This window comes from Rhipicephalus microplus, chromosome 2, assembly GCF_043290135.1.
Source record: "Rhipicephalus microplus isolate Deutch F79 chromosome 2, USDA_Rmic, whole genome shotgun sequence".
NCBI lineage: Eukaryota > Metazoa > Arthropoda > Arachnida > Ixodida > Ixodidae > Rhipicephalus > Rhipicephalus microplus.
The window spans coordinates 177775947-177795843 of NC_134701.1; the positions used below are offsets into that span (position 1 = coordinate 177775947).

General features: G+C 47.1%; 2 protein-coding genes across 7 annotated transcripts in view; both read right to left on the reverse strand.

Moving 5' to 3' along the window:
* Positions 1-2718: 2718 nt before the first annotated feature.
* LOC142786714 (uncharacterized) lies at positions 2719-11217 on the reverse strand. Its single transcript, XM_075884357.1, has 3 exons — positions 10583-11217; positions 3563-3699; positions 2719-3052 (listed from the first exon to the last, which is right to left on the reverse strand). Exons 1-3 carry the CDS (start codon positions 11039-11041, stop codon positions 2755-2757), a joined length of 894 nt encoding a protein of 297 aa, XP_075740472.1. The 5' UTR covers positions 11042-11217; the 3' UTR covers positions 2719-2754.
* Positions 11218-13323: 2106 nt separating this feature from the next.
* The window catches only part of LOC119170563 (proton-coupled zinc antiporter SLC30A2-like), an 82045-nt gene continuing 75471 nt past the window's right edge, over positions 13324-19897 (reverse strand). For all 6 annotated transcript variants that reach the window (XM_075887124.1, XM_075887123.1, XM_075887126.1 and 3 more), the window contains 2 exons: positions 18959-19199; positions 13324-15474 (listed from right to left, as the gene is read on the reverse strand). In XM_075887124.1, coding sequence (XP_075743239.1) covers positions 15329-15474; positions 18959-19199 — 387 coding nt within the window. In that variant the 3' untranslated portion in view covers positions 13324-15328. The remainder of the gene's footprint in view (positions 15475-18958; positions 19200-19897) is intronic.

Consider the following 19897-nt stretch of genomic DNA (forward strand, 5'->3'; position numbering starts at 1 on the left):
GATGGTATCGTGTACCGGCGCGGGTACCGAGAGCAGCAGTGGCGTGTCGCACTTGCGTCTGACGTCATTCGTAGGACAGGCGGAGAAGCTTTCTGCCGCGCGGCTGCAGGGCTCCGAGGAACCTTCGAGGTGTTGCTCCACTTTAGCTCGGTGTGCGAATGGGTTGCGTCGGTGAAGGGCAATGCAGCACAGTCGAGATGATTCTCTGCGGCTGTTTCGTTGGAGCAACGCCCTTCAAGAGGTCCGACTTCGGTAGCGGCCTCTGGCCGCAGTGAACTTGCTTCGGGAACTTCTCCTGTGGTAAGCTGCAGCGCACAGCTGCAGCCTTGAGGTGGAAAGCCTCTGGAGCTTGCTCCTTGATACCGGCCAGGTTGGACGGGGTGGTGGTGGAGAGGTGGTAAGGATTACGACCGAAAGCAGCTATGAGCTTGCAGCTCCACTCCACCCATGACTGCTGCTTCCAGCCCTCATACCGGTGCCACGCCACTGCACCTTCCCGAAGATGGTCTACAGCCACGGTCCATTTCTGAGATCCATCCAGGCCTCGTGCATTGCTAGCGCGTTGACGGTTGCCACCCAGCTGTCGGCGTCGTTCCGGACCCCGTCGAATTCCGGCAGTTTGTAGGTGGACGGCGATGGTGGGGCGGCACGTGAGATTGCGGATATCACTGAGGCAACGCCGTCGAGCTGGTCTGAGAGCTGCAGGAGGGAACCCCAAAGCTGCCTGCGTTGCTCCAATGGGCTTGCGTCAAGGTCGTGCGAGGCAGCTACGTCCAACACGGCGTTAGTGGCACGCAATGCTGGCAACATTGTAGGAGCTCGCTCGGAGATTGACGCTGTCAGTTTGTCAGTCTTGACGCGGAGTAGCGCGATGGTACGCCGCAGGTTCGCGGCGCTGTCGTGTGTGAAGTCCGAAGCATTGGTGATCGCGGTCTTCGAATGAGTAGCGGTTGCAGCACTCACGCCGGTGAGGTTGACGAGCAGAGAAGACTGGACGGCGTTCCCTGGCAGCTCGTATGTTGAAAGAGTGCGGCAACGGGAATGTAGGCCATGGGAAGCATGAGCGGCATTCCCAAATTACAGGAGCCGGTGCGGATCCATGCCGCGAAATGGTAGCAGGGTGTCAATAAGGTCATGTTCTACAACCACAAGGGAGGCCTGGACGCCGTTCACTGGTGGTTTGAAGGGTAACTGAAGCGGTGGGTGGGACCCCATTGCCAAGGAAGCGTGAACGGCGTTCCTCGATGGACAAGCCCGCACTGCCGACGAACCACGAAGACACATACCGGTGGCTTCCCGCAGAGGGTTCACTTGTCGGCTTGCGCTGACGGCAGAATCCATAGCCAAGGACGCGTGGACGGCGTCCCTTGTGAAGTGGTACCGGTAACGGGTACTGCAGCCGCCGAGGAGGCCTTGACGCCGTCCTCAAGCGGCGCTTATCGCAGCTGTCCTGGATGACGAAGCCGGGACGTAAGCCTCCTTCTTCGTCGACTGCGCCATTGTGATGAGCGACACAGAGAACAAGAGACAACACCCGGTCCTGGGCCAGCTGTTCTTATTCTGTACTTCGTCTTCCTCCTCCTTGCTCTAGCGATCCACGCGCCGAAGCGCCAGCTTCTTTCTTGGTCATGACAATATATATATATATATATATATATATATATATATATATATATATATATATATATATATATAGGAACATGCCGAAACGTGTGCACTTAAGCATAAACATCATTGAATTTGAGTGCTCCTATGCGCCTTCTATAGGCGAAGAAATGAACTGCAATAGCTGATGGACGCGGCTTTTTTTTCGCAGCAGCCATGTCGTTGACGTACGCAGTCATTGTGTACTTCTCGTGGCAGGTCGAGATCTCTCGAGACAGCCGCCGGTAAGGTACGCAACGACCGTAGCAGGAATAAACGTAAGTGCCGAGATCTGGCGCAACGTTAATCTAGCATACGCATCTCTTGCGCGCGCAAACGCACGCATCTTTGCAAGGTTAAGCGCGTGCGCAGTCTTGCTCTCTCTCGCCCGTTGTGTGCTCAAGGCCGTTGTGCACGCTAAGCTAAATCTGTCTAATGAGTAAGAGCCAACAAAGCACACATCCGAGAGCTTCGTATGCAAATACCATGCGTTAGGTTGTGTATTATGCACCAGGTTGTAGCACGCATCATGCCGTGCCATACGTATACCATGGAAAAAGATTAGTCTTCTGAATCACCCAGTTTCGCTGCTTCTAGCCTTGTGCTGTTGTAAGTGCAAGCTTCGCCTAATTTCTCATAATGGGTGGTCCTTTTAAACGCCCACTCTCTGCAGAATCCACATGTTTCGACATCTGGCGCAATTCTACGCGCCTGTCATGCAACATTATACTTATAAAGACACGTCCCGCTACGCGCCATCTATATAGCACGTTTTTTTGGTAACAGTTTCAAGCAATAGCTTGGCCCTGAAAGAGGACACCTGGCTAGCACAACAAAGACCTTGGTTTGACTTTCACTCGACCCGAAGATTTTGGGTATTTGATTTGCACTTTTTTATTTTTAGGGTACGGTCTGCATTTATTTTCACCTCACAACAACCGTCACTTCTTCGAAGCGAGCTCTTGGACGCTATAGCGTTATAGTAGCAAGCAGCTTACGCATGGCTGTGTGTTTGTGCGTGCGTGCGTGCATGCGTTGACCAATTCAAACAGTGCGCTGGCATTCACCATCAACGCGACTGTCACATTTATTCACCCATTCTGCCATTCGTCACTCGTTACCGGCTACATGCCTGCCGCGTTTGGGGAAAACGCGGAACGGCAGTGCTCCGCTCAAGAGATCTTTCAGAGTGACCGTGGAAGGGGTCCTGAGAACGGCGTTCGGTACGGACAGCAGGAGCAGAGTTCGGGGCTCGTCGTCCGACGGTGGTGGACCGACAATAAGCGGTGTCCTCGGCCAGCCGCTGCTGTACTGGTGTTCGGTTGACGCCACCGAAAGTGACCGAGTGTCGGACTCGACGGCTTCGACCCAGGTTGTAGCATTATTTCCCTGGACTCCCGTGCCGTTACTGCAAAGGGAAAAAACTAGAGAATTGCAAATATAAGCTTTTAAGTGCCAAGGTCCCGATATGCATACGAAGCTCGTCACGATAATGAATAATCGGTTTATTAGGGTCAATTAGAACCTGGAGTTAAGCTGCTATGGGGGCTATAAGATACTTCAGGACAGTTCACGTGCTATCACCCGGTATTTTTTTCTGCTTATCCATTCGTCTATTCTTGGCAGCGTCAATAGTCATGACGGGCATCTGACGGGACCTAAATTTGGTGATTTCTCTGACGGGTTTTAGTACACGTCATATTTTTAGTACATGTCTAAACAGAGGTCTTAGTAACCGAGGGGGGTGGGGATAAGCCGTCCCTTTTCCGGCTCTAGGCAATACACCTTATAGCAGCTCTGCTTTTGTAGCTAATTATATACAAGAGCGTCTACACACACCATCTTCTTCGAAGCGAGATTTCCATAACAGGGAGCAGAACCTGAGACCACGTACTCTGGTAAATCGATCGGACCTTACCGCCGCCATCCGACGCTCCGTGTGGGTTTGGGCCACAGGCTCTCCAGGGAGGCCCATTCCACATCGTTGAAGCAGTCGCGCAGCCAGGTGAGCTCCTCAATTGAACCATACTGATAACCGTGGCATTGCAGGGCATTCTATAGGATGTACGGGAAAAAGAAAACATACTGCAGATGTGCGCGGCTTGCACGGGTCGACTTCGGTATACAAGAGCGATGTTACAGTATTTGTAGACATTGTCATCACCTTGTCTTTCCGAAGATCACAACTAGGTGCGGAAAACAGTAGGCGGTGTTTTCCTCGCATTAATACAAGCATTCACATTGTCTTCTTCATGGGCCTCTTCCAACCAGTTTCTTTACTTGTGCTAGTTCACAACGTCGACAGTGATTTCTGACAATTCATACTTGTGTCGAGAAGAGGCTTCTATTAGCAGTGCACTGCATTCACCCGCATGCTAGCAGCTCACGCTAATGTTGGCTGCAACTGCATAGTCTAATGAGAGACATGTTACGCTATAGTACTGCTCGCTAATGTCGGATAACCTTGGTTATCCGAAGTTAACAGCAACAGTGGCTGCAATAAATCTCGAACGAACGACTGAATTGTCTGCCAAATTATTTTTTTCAAGACGATACGTACATGGTGGCGTACCGCCTATACAATTAGAAGACATATGATAGATAGATATGTGGGGTTTAACGTCCCAAAACCAACATATGATTATGAGAGACGCCGTAGTGGAGGGCTCCGGAAACTTCGACCACCTGGGGTTATTTAACGTGCACCCAAATCTGAGCAGACGGGTCTACAACATTTCCGCCTCCATCGAAAATGGAGCCGCCGCAGCCGCGATTCGATCCCGTGACCTGCGGGTCAGCAGCCGAGTACCTTAGTCACTAGATTACCACGGCGGGGCTTAGGAGATATATGTGAATCGATAATAGTTGAGGTCATGATTTTAGGGAAAGTAAGTTTAGTTCAAAGTTTAGCCTTCTAGCTTTACAAAGCGGTGGAAGCTATGCAAAAAAATGGAATAGACAGCATGCCGAAATTATTTTGTCTTTTCCGGACAGCTGTAGAGATCTGCTCTGGTGGTCTCGCGAGCAGTGAATTGAAGACAAGGACAATATATTGAGAAGTGCGAAAAGGAGGACATGCTGGCGTGTCCTTTTGTAATGACTTCGTTATATAGTGAGATGTGCCTCGATACCCTACGAATTACTGTATCACTGGCTATTCCCCAAGTATTCCGACTTCTTTCTAATTCTCGAATCAATGTTCTATGTAAAAAAAAGTGCCGCCATATCCACGAAGTGAATGATGATGAGTGGGCCAAGCTCCGGAGGTAAACCTGGTAAACCATGAATCCTCTGTACATTTTGCCCACTCGATTTTATTACATCGCTCCCCCTAGCGTACGTCGCCGCACTAAATCGAACGATTGCCTTCAACCAATGACACGCGCCATATGTGACATCATTCCTATTTTATAAGATCTCGCGTCTTTCATCAACTACAAGTACCGCTTTCTAGTTTATAACATCTTGCATCTTTTCATCATCAGCTACAAGTACCACGATCTAGTAAACACTACAAGAACTAAACGAGAGGTGGCTACATACAGGAGACGGTACCGCCATCTAGTGAACACTGCAAGAACTAAACTAGAGGTGGCTACGATGGATGGATGGATGGATGCTATGAGCGTCCCCTTTATAACGGGGTGGTGACAAGTATGCCACCAGGCTCGACAAAAAAAAACCTTTTTTTCTTTTTTTTATGTTGGCCTAATGCCTCTATTTCGATAAATTCTATCTTAATGGAAAAAAAGGTAAATTTTCAGCTTAAGTTCTCTGCCATTTACGGCACACTGTCCATATTTTATTTTTCCCATATTTATTTTTGTCCTTTCTCTCTAATTTTCTGCCACCAATACTCTAACCGTCTCTTACTTATTTCAATCGCGGGTGTGTTCAGCTTTCCATTGTTGTCCCTAAAACCCAAGGCTTCCTGTAGGCTCGTGCCCAAACGTACACCTGGGTGGATATCTCCACATTCAATCAGAACATGCTCCGCCGTTTCCTTATCTTTCCCGCAGCATGTGCATTGTTCTTCTTCTTTACTGAATCTTGCTTTATAACTACGCGTTCTAAGGCAGCCCGATCTCGCTTCAAACAGTAAAGCGCTTCCCCTTGAATTATCGTAAAATGCCTCCCTCCTTATTTCATTTTTGCCCTTTCGGTAGTTACTCAAAGCCGGTTTTTTCTCCATAGCTGCCATCCAGTAAATCCTCTCCGCCTCCCTGACTTTTCCCTTAACGCTCTTTGTTGACATATGGCTCACAATACCAGCCGTATATTTACTAGTGAGTCTTCTAGTTCTTTTTCTCCACTGTGTGTCCACGCTCTTCCTATACAAATAACCGAACACCTTCTCTGCCCATCTACTCTCCTTCATATTTCTTAGCCTTTCTTCGAACCTTATTTTGCTCTGCGCTTCCCTCGCCTCAAAACCTGCCCACCCCATATCGCCCTTTACAGCCTCGTTTGTCGTCTTCCCGTGAGCACCCAACGCGAGGCGTCCCACAGTCCTTTGATTTACATCCATTCCCGATTGCACCTCTGCCCTCATGCACACCACTGAGTTCCCAAAAGTAAGCCCTGGAACCATTACACCCTTCCACAGACCTCGAAGCACCTCATACCTATTGTATCCCCACAACGCTCTGTGCTTCATTATTGCCGCATTCCTCTTTCCTTTTGCTGCCGAGGCTTTTTCCTGTACCTCCATGTATCTGTCACTCTCATTTACCCATACTCCAAGGTACTTGTATTCACTTACCCTCGGTATTTCTTGGCCTTGTATGGACACCGTCTGATCACAGGGATCATTGAATACCATCAATCCACACTTCGTTACACTGAATCCTAGTCCAAGAGCTTCACCTTCCCTTCCGCATATATTCGCCAGCTGCTGTATATCATCTCGACTGTCCGCAAATAAGACGATATCGTCCACATAAAATAAACCTGGAAGCTTCTGCTCAATCATCATGCCGCCCTGTTTGTGTGACAGATTAAAACCAATGTTGCTACCTTCTAGCGCTTTTTCCATACTCACCATGTACAGCATGAATAACAGCGGGGACAAAGGACATCCCTGTCTCAGACCCCTGCTAACCTCAACGTTCTCTTTGCTACGCATTCCTTCCCACTCTATGCAAACTGTATTTTCTCGGTATATCTCCCTCAAAAGCTGTATACAGTCGTCGCCCATGCCCATTCCTTTCAATATATCCCACAAAATTTCCTGATTAACGTTGTCGTATGCCCCAGTGATGTCTAGAAAAGCCACATACAAGGGCCTATTCTCTATTTTAGATATTTCTATACACTGAGTGAGAACAAACAGGTTATCGTCTAACCGCCTGTCGACTCGAAATCCGTTCTGAAGTTCTCCCAAAATATCGTTATGTTCGGCCCATGTTTCTATTTTCATTTTTACTGCTTGCATCGCCAACCTGTATAGTACCGATGTAATGGTTAGTGGTCTATACGAGCGAATCTTGTCCTTTTCTCCCTTGCCTTTATAGATTAAGTTCATTCTACTTTGTCGCCAACTGTCCGGTATTTGTCCGTCCTTTAAGCTTTTTTCTACTGCTTCTAACAATGCTTCTTTAGTGTTATGTCCTAGTTCGTTAATGAGGCTAACGGGAATCCCATTTTAACCCCGCGGCAGTGCGCTTTGGAATTTTTCCTTCGGCCTTTTTCCAGTTGAAATTATCAAGTACTAGCTCTTCCTCTGTTGCTTTCTCCGCCACACTTTTACTCACCGGGGAGATCCCCTGGACGCTCTTTTGAAACGAATCGGCTGTTACCTTTTGGATGCAACCTAGCGCTTCGTACCCTTCCAATTGATTTCCTCCTTCATCTAGAATATGTTGTTGCGTTGTGACAGACTTCCTACCTAGCGCCTTTATGTGGCTCCAAAAAATCCTAGGCGCGGCCTCCTTTTTTTCGTGTATCTCTGTCATCCAGCGTTCACTTTCACCTTTAATTCTTGCCTCTACCAATTTCTGTACATGGGATTTTTTTTCTAAATATATTTCCCATATTTTTTTGACTTCGTCCTGCGGCCGCTTCTCCTTTTTTGCCTTTCTATGCTCCCGTGATGCTTCGCGTCGCTTCTCGATCGCCTCCCGGATTTTCTTGTTCCACCAACTTTTTGGCTTCCTTTTTCCTTTCCAGCAAACAGTTTTCTTCTCTTTCCCTATCTCCTTCGTCATTAGATGTAACGGCTCACTATACTCCCAGTCCTTGCCTGGTATTTCGCCTACTTCTTCCTCGACTCTTGCGGCTATATTTATTATTTGTTTGTCATTTAAATACGAGCTGCCAGACTTTGATTCCACGCTCATATTTTCAGTTTCGTATCCCATTTGTAATGTTATTCGTTTATGATCACTACCCAAGCTGTTAATGCCTTCCTCGTCTATCCTCATTTCTGTCAGTTTGTGGTAAATTCCTTCAGTCATGAGACAATAATCAATACTTGATTGCTTGTTTCCGACTTCCCATGTGATCTGGCCGTCACATTTAGGCCCCGTGTTAACTATCTCCAGACTATGTTGCTCGCAAAGATCTAGTAATAACTTCCCATTGGTGTCTGAATATCCGTCAAGGTCATGTATGTGGGCATTCATGTCCCCTAGAAGGATGATTTCGGCCCCATTACCAAATTCCTTAATATCCGCACTCATGCAATCCACTATCTCCTGATTCTTTTCTCTGCAGTTATTCCCCGTCCACAAGTAGGCTACCCCTAGCCACGTTTCCTTTCCACCTACTGTGCCCAGAACCCAGAGGTGCTCTGAACACGTCTGTTTCACTCTAACCCATTTGGCTCCGCGGTGAATTAGCATTCCTACACCCCCACCTTTCCTTTCCGATATGGTCCTGTTACACCCTTCCCAAACATAATTTTTAATATGTGGTGGCTCTTCCAAGTCTCTAAGGTGTGTTTCTGTAACCGCATACACGCCTATCTGTTCTTTGTTTAATTGCTCCTCAATCTCTAACCATTTTGCCTTCTTTCTGCCACCCTGCATGTTTATGTAAATAATTGCAACACGCGCCTTTTTTCCTTTTTCTTTTACCTTTTTTCTGGTTTTTCGCAATTCTACCTGTCAAAGCGTCCTCCTGGTTGTTTTCCCTGTTGCGAGCTACCCCAGACTCCGAAGGGCCCGTGAGCCCCCCAAAAAAGCTACTGCGCGTCCTGCCAGTCGCCAGCCCACCTCGTGTCCAAGCCTCTTATCGAAATGAATCTTGTCTCTTTGGAATCCACCCCACCTGTGCACTTCCCTGTTTAAATCCACTACCTCGAAACCCTTCTCTCGACTAATTCGCCATATCTCTTTGTTTGCGTCGACAACCGCTCTTTGCAGGTTGACGTTGCGTACTGGTACTTCCGGTACTGTGCATACTACAATTTGCACCTGGGGGGACACGGTGCGCATGTCATCCACCCCTTTCGCCAAGGTCGTCGCTAGTCCTGACGATTCTTTTTTCAGGACGTCATTTAACCCTCCCGCAATTACAACGAGGTTACGATTGTTAGCTTTAGCTGCGAGTTGTTCACCCGCTTGACTCATTACTGTCCCCAGCGTTTGTCCTGGGAACGTCCCTATCGCAACTCTCTTGTCGCCTTTCACCCTTTCTTTGATTGCCGCTGCGCATCGGACTAAATTTGAGTCACCGGCGATGATGACCTGTTCAGACATTCCTTCTGAAACCTGCACCTGGCTGCTGACTAGGTGACTAGCGTGAGTCACGGCTGCTGGTTTGCTCCCTCCCTCCCTCAAAACTACTTCCCGGTAGCTGGGCCCTGTGGCCAATGTATCTGCCTTTGTCATGCCTGTTTCCCTCATCTCTCCCGCACGGGGGGTCGTCGCCATAATGCTTCCGCCGTCACCTGCGTCTTCGTTCCCTTTCGCGACCTTCGATAGGCCCTTCTACATACAGGAGACGGTACCGCCATCTAGTGAACACTGCAAGAACTAAACTAGAGGTGGCTACATACAGGGGACGGTACCACCATCTAGTGAACACTGCAAGAACTAAACTAGAGGTGGCTACATACAGGGGACGCACAGCCCACGCCCTAAGGAGCTTCGCCCCTAAAACAAGTATATTACACAAATGAGAACTAGAGACCCAGCCACTGATACACTTTCGAAAAGAAGTAGCGGTATATTTTTTTTAACGTATCCCATTCGTCTCGCCGTAACCTTTTCCAGAGGCATTAAGGCCCCACTGTCCAGCATTCGCATCGGCACTCGAAGGGCTTGCACTAATTCATGACACCCTCACTCCACTTACTCATGGTCAATGTGTGCAACGTCAGCGTGGGCCTTTCGGGCACCGAAACTGACCAATGCACACCGAGACGTCGGCCCCTGTTGGCAGATGACAAGATAGGCCTATGGAAGCCAAGTGATCACCTTGTTCATTTGGAGACAATTAGCCTTACACGTATGAGAACTAACTCCTCGGTACACAAGGTTAATGAATCTGATGCCAAAGCCCAAACGACAACGTAACACTTTGATTAGGGGGTTAATATTTTGGTTGATTTCTTCCATTTACTTATTTAATGGTTGATTTTGACATTTATTTCTCGCAAACTGCCCATTGGGCTACCAAATTTTACAATATACGGAGGCAGAATTCACGAACACTTTCGTAGGTAAATTTTCACTGCCATTGACCAGCTGGCTCCGCTAATAATGTGCCCGGCTTCAAAATTGACTGGAATATTCTCTTGCAAACAATATCAGCGTTCAGCCACTTTCGTCAATGCGGGCTCTGGCATTTCCCCCCTTCTCCGGATTTATACTGCGTGTCGGTGGGTAATACAGGCATTGCACACCCTTCCGTCTGCAGCAAAGTCGCAAAAACGGCTAACTTCGCATGGGTACCTATTTATGACTAAATGTAAAAGTGGGGTGAAAAAAAGTACCTTCTGCATCCTCCGAAGGCGGCTTCTGTACAGTTCGCGTGCCCTGTATTCAGCATTGGCCCTGAGCCGTCGCTGGCGCTGCGCGTTGCGCACCCTCTCGGCAGTGCGATAGGCCTCGTCCAGCCGTCGAATCCGCTGTCGCTGTGCGTTCAGCGACCTCCTCAACACGTTCCTAGCCGCTAGCGCCTCCGCGCAGCACTGCTGTCGGCACAGCCGCATAGGTCGCGGCAACGGCTGCCACTGAAACTGTCCCAAAGCCAGGTTGTCAGGGAAAGTTGGTACCGTGATGTGGGCATTCGGAGCAACAGCGAAGTCACCAACGTCCCTGGAACTGCGGAGGTGCTCAAGGTGCGGAGGAGAGTATGAAGCGGGGATCGCAATATCGTAGCTGGCGGTACAGTTGGCCTTGTCTTGGTCTGTAGATGCAATACTGCCAAAGGAACCCTGGGCCCACATCATGCACGCAGCCCTTGGCTGGTGGTGTCCGCGGACTTCACGGCGTATTGCGCACGAAGTGGTGGTCTCGCTGCTTGATCGCTACAGGTGCCTCAGAGAAGGCGGCCGGACAGAGACAAGAGCCTGCGAGTCCGACTGCTACAGTGCGTGCCGTGTTCGGCAGGCATGCTCACGCGCACACGCAGTGGGGCTGGAGATGATGACGAGGATGAGACCTCTAACCTGACTCATACCCACTCACAGGGATTGGCCAAAAACATATTTCATGAACATTCTTGATTCCTTTAATCCTGGCTCCTACCCATTACGGAGGATCAGTCATGAAACTAGTGGTTAATATAAAGGAAAATTTTAATTTTGAATTGAAAAGGAATACGCAAGAAATTGATTGCCATAGGAATAAACAAAAATTTAGGAATGACTGTACTGTATACACATACTACATACAGTAACTATACACAATAACAAGGAATATATATACAATACCATCTAAGCCAATGAACTAATGAAATGAATCGGGAAGTAGAGAAATTTGATAGGGAATATATTAACAGGGAATTATTCTTGTGTGAACTAGAAACTTGCCTATAGATAAGCAGACGTTCCTGTTGCTCAATCCTAGAGGACACAACCCAAGTGAAAAAATTGTTTTGAAAACTAAGAGTAGTTTATGAGTTTCTGAACAACTTTTATAAACGTTTTTTTATATGGCGAGTAAAACAAACGCACGTAGGCAGAAAAGTATAGAAATTTTCTGACTCTTGGCAGTGGTGGTCGGTATTCGTCTTTGCCTTCTTTGCAGGGTATAATACGAGCGTGAGTAAACTTGTCAGTTCAGTCCTCGCTCGTAGGTATCAAGAAGAAGTGGCGTGACCTTCAAATTGTGCGTAACACTGTATGACATCATGATCTTGTCCTCGTTAATATACCAGCGCTCGGCATCTCGGCAGCTAACAGCATCGCTGCAAAGCGTAAGTCTTGACCTATCGTAAATGTGTACGAAGGCTTATTATATGAAACAGTGTTCATAGAGCTAAGCTGGACTCGAGTTAATTTGTCATCTACACAAAATGGTCCCCAGCATGCCGTAGTTTCACAACGTGACCAACCAACCACGTGACTACCGTTAGTACACTCACACCAGAAATGAGAAAGCACAGTACGGACAAATGAGAAATTATTGTGGCAAATTATGGCGCAAAGTGAGACCTTGACGCAATTGTTACTTCATGCGTGAGAAGCGCACACTTTTCGTGAAAATGCCCGTGGCAGCAAGCGATGTGACCTTCGTGCTCTCTATATACACCAACTTAAAAGATAACTTGTGGTGGAAGCACAAGAGGTACAAAGCACCCGAATCACGAGATAGTGCGCATGAGCAACCACGCCCCGCGGAGGCGCGCGCGCATAGCAATGCGCGGGGCAACGACCTTTAGAGCGTGGCCAACGTACGTCCTTCGTGCCATCTAGCTACTGATCACAAAAACACGCCGAAGTTGCTGAGATTTGAGGACTGCCAGCGGTATATGGTGTACATGAGAAGCTGTTAGCCAGCTAGACCCGGTACGCTTTGCATTATAGTGGTTTTGTGCCACGCGCAACGTGGCGAGAGGTCATGTTACCGTAACGTCATATCCGTGACAGAGGCACGTCAGCAGAGCCATAAGGGACCCCGGCAAAAGATCTTTCAGGTTAAAAAAAAAAGGATAACTTGACAGTAGCCGCGTAAGGCTTAATAAACAGTAAAGTTGGTTGATCTTAAGGTTTAACGTCGCCTTCTCGGTTTTTGCGAGATTTTGTTGGCGTAGACCAAGTACAGTGTCAGGCCACAGGCCACGCTGGAATTGTCAATACTCCAGCGTTAGAATTGTGTGCAAATCTCGTTATGGCACTCCTGGCAGAAGCAGCGCGGGCCATTTGTCGCTCGTAATCGGCTCGAGCAGTGGACAAACTAGGCGCGGCAGCTGCTCGGACTGTTCTCGTCGTGGATTGGCCTTCCCCTTGCTCACTGCCTCTTCTCGTCGGGGATCGCGGCTGGCATTTTACCTCGAGTTTTAGGAGCTTCGCTCAAAAAAAAAAAAGTTTACAATGCCTACGTGAGGCTATGTGTGCTACGTGAATTCCACAAGCAGTCCGTTTTCTGCAGTAAGCAAAAATAAAAAGCTGACACAACTCGTCATCTGGTATGGAGATGACGAGTGACCACTTCTGTGCCGCAATGAGGTCATAGTTTCACGGTTTAAAGAACTAAATGAGTACATTTGCTTACAATGAAGCAACAGACAAAGATGAAAGAAAACACCTTTATATCGAGTTATTTACAAGGATACAGAATGTAAACATGGCGGATATATACAAGATGCCGCCTTTGAAGCATAGTGACGAGAGGCATGTTCTTGCATTGATTAAAATAATTTGCAGTGGCGTAACAAGTGAACAATAAACGTCCAAGGCACCATCACAGTTCAGTGGCCGACGTGCTCACAGCCGACAGTCGTACGCGAACCAGCGCTATTAAGTTGACAGTAGACACACAATAATGCATGTACCGAACAATATAGCTCCATTTCTGTTGGTTTCAAGTGGCCCATGATGTGGAAACAAACTACACGTCTGCGATAAAGCATCATCGCCCTAAGTAGTGACGTCATTTCAGGTGCTACAAAGAGATAAAAAGTTCATATAAATGGTGAACAAGCACTCCCTACTTTCAAGGTCAGCGCAGAAATACGAGATCAATTGTGACGAGGGACTCGTCTGGAGGCTTGATATCACACTGCTTGCCTATACAATACAAGCTCTAGAAGCTAGTGAAAGGAATGCAGATTCGTAGTCGGACAACGAAATGAACTTCGTAAAAACAACAACAAAAAATAATTGTCACGAAAAAGGTAGGATCAGACTTTTCAGCAAACGGAACGACGAGCAACAAATTCGACAATGGTGGAAGTGACCACATTTACTATGCATCTTACGCGCTAGATCAGATAATAAAACAGTAATTATCTGTAGACTACAATTGCCTTGCGCCTCGTGTTTGTTGTGTACTAAATATTTCTATCATTCAAACTTACAAATACAATACTGCTCAAGGTCATTAAGTACGCTAAGCATTGCTTTTTATTGGAAAGAAAGAAAAGGTAGATGTGAATTGTGTGACCAAAGCTGCACTGTTGTTTTTGTGTGGTGCCACAATGCAGCGTGTAGCGTACGGCGAAGCCTGGTTTCTACTGTGGCAGTTTCTACGGCTGGCAAAACCTTGTAATTTTGTCTTTAACTCAAGCTACGGACTGCCTTACTCTCATTTTATATAAAAAAAATACCTGTCCAAGTTGTGCCACGCAAAGTCACTTCAACTGTCTTTGGTAAGTACAGGTGGGTGGAAAACTCAACCAACACCTTGATCTCGTGTGTCTTACAAGCAAGTTCAAGTCAACACTCACCGAGACACAGTTCGGATTTATCACACGCTGACGCGATTAAGCGATTAAGATGACCTTTCAAGGCAAGCCATGAAGCACACTGATCGTAATTACTATAAAGGACAACTGATAAAAACTCAGCTGTTATGATCATACACAACCGCCGCGCGCGAGGCAAACAACGTTCGATCACATCAAAAATTTTATAACAGCTACAAAATGCAGTGTCAAATTAATGCGACAGCCTCTGCATACTGCCTTCGTTTGTGACACCACTGGCCTGAGAAACCCGATCAAAACAAAGAACAGACATTTTCTTAACTAAAGCTTATCAAGAGAAGGACAGAGAAAACAGACTGATATGTCTAGTAAAACTTTAGCTTTGCGAAACAACTCTAAGTACACGATGAGCACCATTTAGCGCGTTCCTCACGTAGCTTTCATCGCGCACCATTTCTGTTTCATTCCAGCTGCCTTGCAGGTTTACCTATTATCACCGCGTCCAGGTTATCGCGATGAGTACCATTCAGTGTAGCCAACCTTTATTGCTTATCTCAGATATTAAACTCAGTGTAGAGACTAGAATGAGTGCGAGAATTAAACGAGATAACATAGATGATTTATCAAACATTGCTTCAATGAAAAAAAAAGAATTAGTTAAAGTTTTTAAACACTGCGCTAGCCACGCTGAACTTTGTGAACATCCTTTTCAGTTCGCACTTTCCATCTTATCTGGCACTTCGACTAGCCGCGCTATCTTTGCCATCTAGCTTCGTCGACACATATCTTTGATCGCTGCCCGCAAAAGAGGCATTAGGGGGAAATCCAGGAATGTCCGGATTTTGGTAGCTTGTAGTAGTGCATGCCTTCAGTTCCTGAGGTCGTTGCACTTGGCGCAGTCATCCATAACCTCGTGGTACTCCTCGATCTGAAGTGTCAGTTCGAAGATGTCGTAATTGGAACGGATCATGCGTGAGCACGACTTGAGCACCTGCATGGCGTCCTCGTTTGGCCCTGCACGTGTGAAGAGAGGGCCAAATAGAGAGGTCTTTTGTTTCCCTGTAAGCCTCATATCTTGAGACAGGCGAATATTCGAGTGCTCCGACTATTTAAAAAAGCATGTTTCAGTATTACAATTTGCTTCTTCGTGAATTTAAGCTATTCGAAATTTTGATTGATTGATATGGGGGGTTTAACGTCCCAAAACCACCATATGATTATGAGAGACGCCTTCGAAATTTCGAGCTGTTCAAAATTGTATTTGGCCGCAAGTGGGCTGCTTGGCAAGGTAGCTTCACTGCCGCACAGTACTAATTTGCCGCGAAAAAAACTAACTGCACAGGCTCATCTACATTGCCGCAAAGCCACACTTTCAAGCTAGACGGACAAATCACCTGCACGTTCATTACTTATTTTCAAAGTATAAAAACGCAATAAGCGTGCGTACATGAAGTAAATATAGAAACTTTTGATATTTGGCGTGCTTTGAAGGTTCCAACTATTGCCGTATTAGTTTAACAATCCTATTTTGATTTGCTTCCAATTCAAAACAAAGAAGTGACATTTGCACTCACGTAGTTTTATTTATTAAAATATTAGGCAGATTAGTACACTATTTGAACTATTCAATTCAATATGTTTTGACGATATCAACATCTGCTTTGCATTCTCTGGCTATGCGCCCATTCATTCTCAAACCGTCCGCAGTTTACGGTGCTGTTGGAGAAGCTTGATGCAGTAATGCAAAGTCCCTAAAAAAACAAAAGTAGCGTCAACTGCCCCCCTCCGCCTCTCAGCAAAGCAGGAGCGCGCCTACAGAGTCCAGCAGGAAACTACGGATGCAGGCACATCCTCTCCCAGTGCACAGGTGAAGGTAAGCTGGTGTTGTCGTTGAAGCAAAAAAAAAAAAAACACGACCGAGGACAAAAAGAGGGCACTTGCACTACCAAGGCTGCCAAGCTCAGACAAGAGGAGAACCCTGGGCACTGACTCAAGTTATTTGTAGAGACTTTACTGTTATGGATCTGGCAGCGAAATCTGATAATACAGACTACTACAACTACACGCTACAGTGATCTACTAGTGATGCAACATAGTGTGCTAGGCGAGCTGGCACAGGTTCACTGTCAGGCATAGCACGAGCAAAAACTGACCACAGGGATGAGGACGCAGGGTGGGCCGTTACTGTTAACTGACGTTTATTAAAATAAATTCTATCCCTTATGCTCGGTTCATTGCCCCGACAAAGGAACAAGGAAATGCAACGACGTGCGCGCGCCCCTGAACAAAACAAAACCATACACAACTTGTACATCCACGAAAGCGGAAGTAGGAAGTAGACTAGACACAGAAAAAATACTGACAGCGGGGAAAAAACATATCAAGCTTACAAGATTCACTTGAGGTATTCGTGCTTAGTAATTGGAGCGATTGGTAACCAGCAAATGTACAAGTCTTATTCCTAAGCACGGCAGCTTCTGCCTAGGGAGAATACGCAGCGCAGCGCCTGTCCCGTCTTCTTACCAACCTTTGTTCAGTTCCCGCTATGTCTCACTATGACCTACTACAGTTCTACTTCACTAACGTTATGTTCGACAATGAGATCGTCGTCAATCAGCAGAACTTTCCCGGCTTCCAGTGACAAGAAGATCAAGGCGTCACTTTTGTTTTACCGAAACATTGTAGCTTGAGAAAATGCCCCAGAATTTCGCTACCAGCTTTGCTATACTGCCGCGAATGGTTCCGAAAACTCCACATTCCACAGATAATGAAAAGGGCTCACGTGGTCTTTTTGGCAGAGCGTGCGTTTTCGAGACTTAACCAGCAACATCGCAAGAACGTCACAAACTTAAAAGGGTGCTTTCACTTGAATAATAAATGGAAAACCTTGTGCACGCTGAAGGAAAGGAGAAACCCAAAGCTCACGCAAATGCATAAGCATACGCAATCACGTCCGATAAATTTAGTTAGAGGAGGTGGTTTTGTGGAATCGGTTCCAATGGAAGCTCAAAATGTTCACAATGTAACACGTTAGTTTAAATGGTAGTGATCTATTGGTATGTTTACTGATCCAATCACAACGTGCGGGCGAAGCAAAACAAGGTAACACAGGAGGTGTATGTTTCCAGTGTTAGATTTCGTAAGTTTGCTTAAACTATAGCGGAACTATATAAGCTATAGTGGAACATAAACTGTAGTTAAACAGAAAACTTCTTGTATTTTTATTATTTATTTTTTATGTATTTATTTATTTATCTCCTTGCATTTTTCTTCCCATTTTTGTTCTTCCTTGCTCATCGCTGCATGACATCCACCAACACAATGTCGAGTTCACTCCGCTACATTAGTCTTAGTAAAAATACAGGCTAAGCCACTGCGATAGCTTATTTGCCCTCATTGCTTATCAGATTTTTCTTAAAGTAGTGGAGCTTTTATAGTCGATTGCCCGGAGCGAGAATTCTCGCGTTTTCGAAATTGCACTTGCTCGGGCGTCCTAACGTAATCGAGCACAGAACTGATGGGCCACCTGTCGTGGGAGCCCGCCAGCAGAGGAAGAAAAACAGACACGACGTGCTCTCCGACCACGCTCGCAGGTTCAGTTCTATTTGGCGCCACTTCACCGTTCCAGCTTTACGCCCAAATAGCGTTTTATGGCATCCTCGCTGCCTCTAAAATTTTCAGTAAATTAACGGTAAAATTGGCGTCACAATCAGGAAAGTTACATCAGATTTGTGATTTCTGATAACGTGAGCAGTATAGGTTGCGTATTATATTCACGGCACAAGACTTAGACGTCTCATCGAACGCGTAAATTGATCGTCGGCGTCCTGCACCACTGATGTCAACATGAGTAATGCAAAATACACAATCGTCACATTAATACGTAACTACATAACGTTATAATGGCGTCACACATGGCGAACGTTTGCTACGTTACCATGACTTCACTATGATGTCATCATGACATGGCATATAGTGACATCATCACGTGACATTGTTTCGCATATCCTTCGTGATCAGTGGGCCAATCGCGAAGAAGATGCACAAAAAACTTCCTGAGCGCGCGCGCGCGCGCGCGCGCGCGTGTGTGTGTGTGTGTGTGTGTGTGTGTGTGGGCGCGTGTGTGGGTGCACGTGTGTGTGTGGGTGCACGCGTGTGTGTGGGTGCGCGTGTGTGTGTGGGTGCGCGTGTGTGTGGGTGCGCGTGTGTGTGTGGGTGCGCGTGTGTGTGTGGGTGCGCGTGTGTGTGTGGGTGCGTGTGTGTGTGTGGGCGAGCGCGTGTGTGTGTGGGCGAGCGCGTGTGTGTGTGGGCGAGCGCGTGTGTGTATGTGTGTGTGGGCGCGCGCGCGTGTGTGTGCGCGCGTGTTTGTCTGTGTGTAAATAGGAAGAGACAGAGGAGGAAACAGAGGAGCTCGTAATCATTTTCAGGTTGTAAACACTCGTAAATTGCTCCACACTGGTTGTTGACCGAGGCACGCACGTGTGCTCCATATACTCACGGATGACAATGTGCGCGGACAGAGCGATTTTGTCCATGGACAGGGCCCAGATGCGCAGGTTGTGCACCATGTGCACCCCGGGCTGCTGCGCGAGGAGCGCGAGCACCTGGCGGAAGTCGATACTGCTCGGCTTGCCTTCCATCAGCACGGTCAGGGCTTCGCGTAGGATCGTGATCGTCGACAGCAGCACCAGCACCGAAAACAGGAAAGTGCACAGCGGGTCTGCGATGCGATAGTCGGGCTGCGAATAAACGTGTCCTTTGGTTGTAACAGTTGGTCGGTAAGCACGTCTAGGCCAGAAAAACAAAAAAGCATCACATGAAAGACGACTGTTAGGGCTTTGCGAATGTTTTTCATGCTTCATGAGACTTTCAGCGCACGTAACAGACAGGAAGAAATGAAGACACTTATAGAAAAAGAGAGATGATGCTTTTTCTTTCTTTTTCCGACCGGATGCGCCATGGTTCATAATGGCACCAACGTGCAGGTGTGATCCACTGTTAAAGAATACAGAATCAAGTGACAGAGGTAAGACAGGAGCCACATTCTGTCTATTGGCAAGTGAACAATCGCATGACTTTGAAGAAGGTGGCTGGCGCTCTTGGGCATCGACAAACTTCCGTAGTCCTGCGCGTTGGACGACATCGACCAGTACCTGCAGCCAAAGCGCCAATCACAAACCGAGATCGTCACATATCAGAATGATTCCTTAAACAGTTGACCGCATTGCAAAAATGAGTGTTCAGGGCTTATTGGTGCTAGGTGTATATGCAGTGCGATTACAGCGGATGAAGGAACGCCATGCAGCGGCGCAACTTTTGCGTTTTTGTTATGTGAACTTTTATTTTCCCGTGTTCGCGCCTGCAAGCAACATTCGTGGTGTTGGACCAATGAAACTTTAATCCCATTTCTTGGCGGTGGCATCTAGCTATACCTACG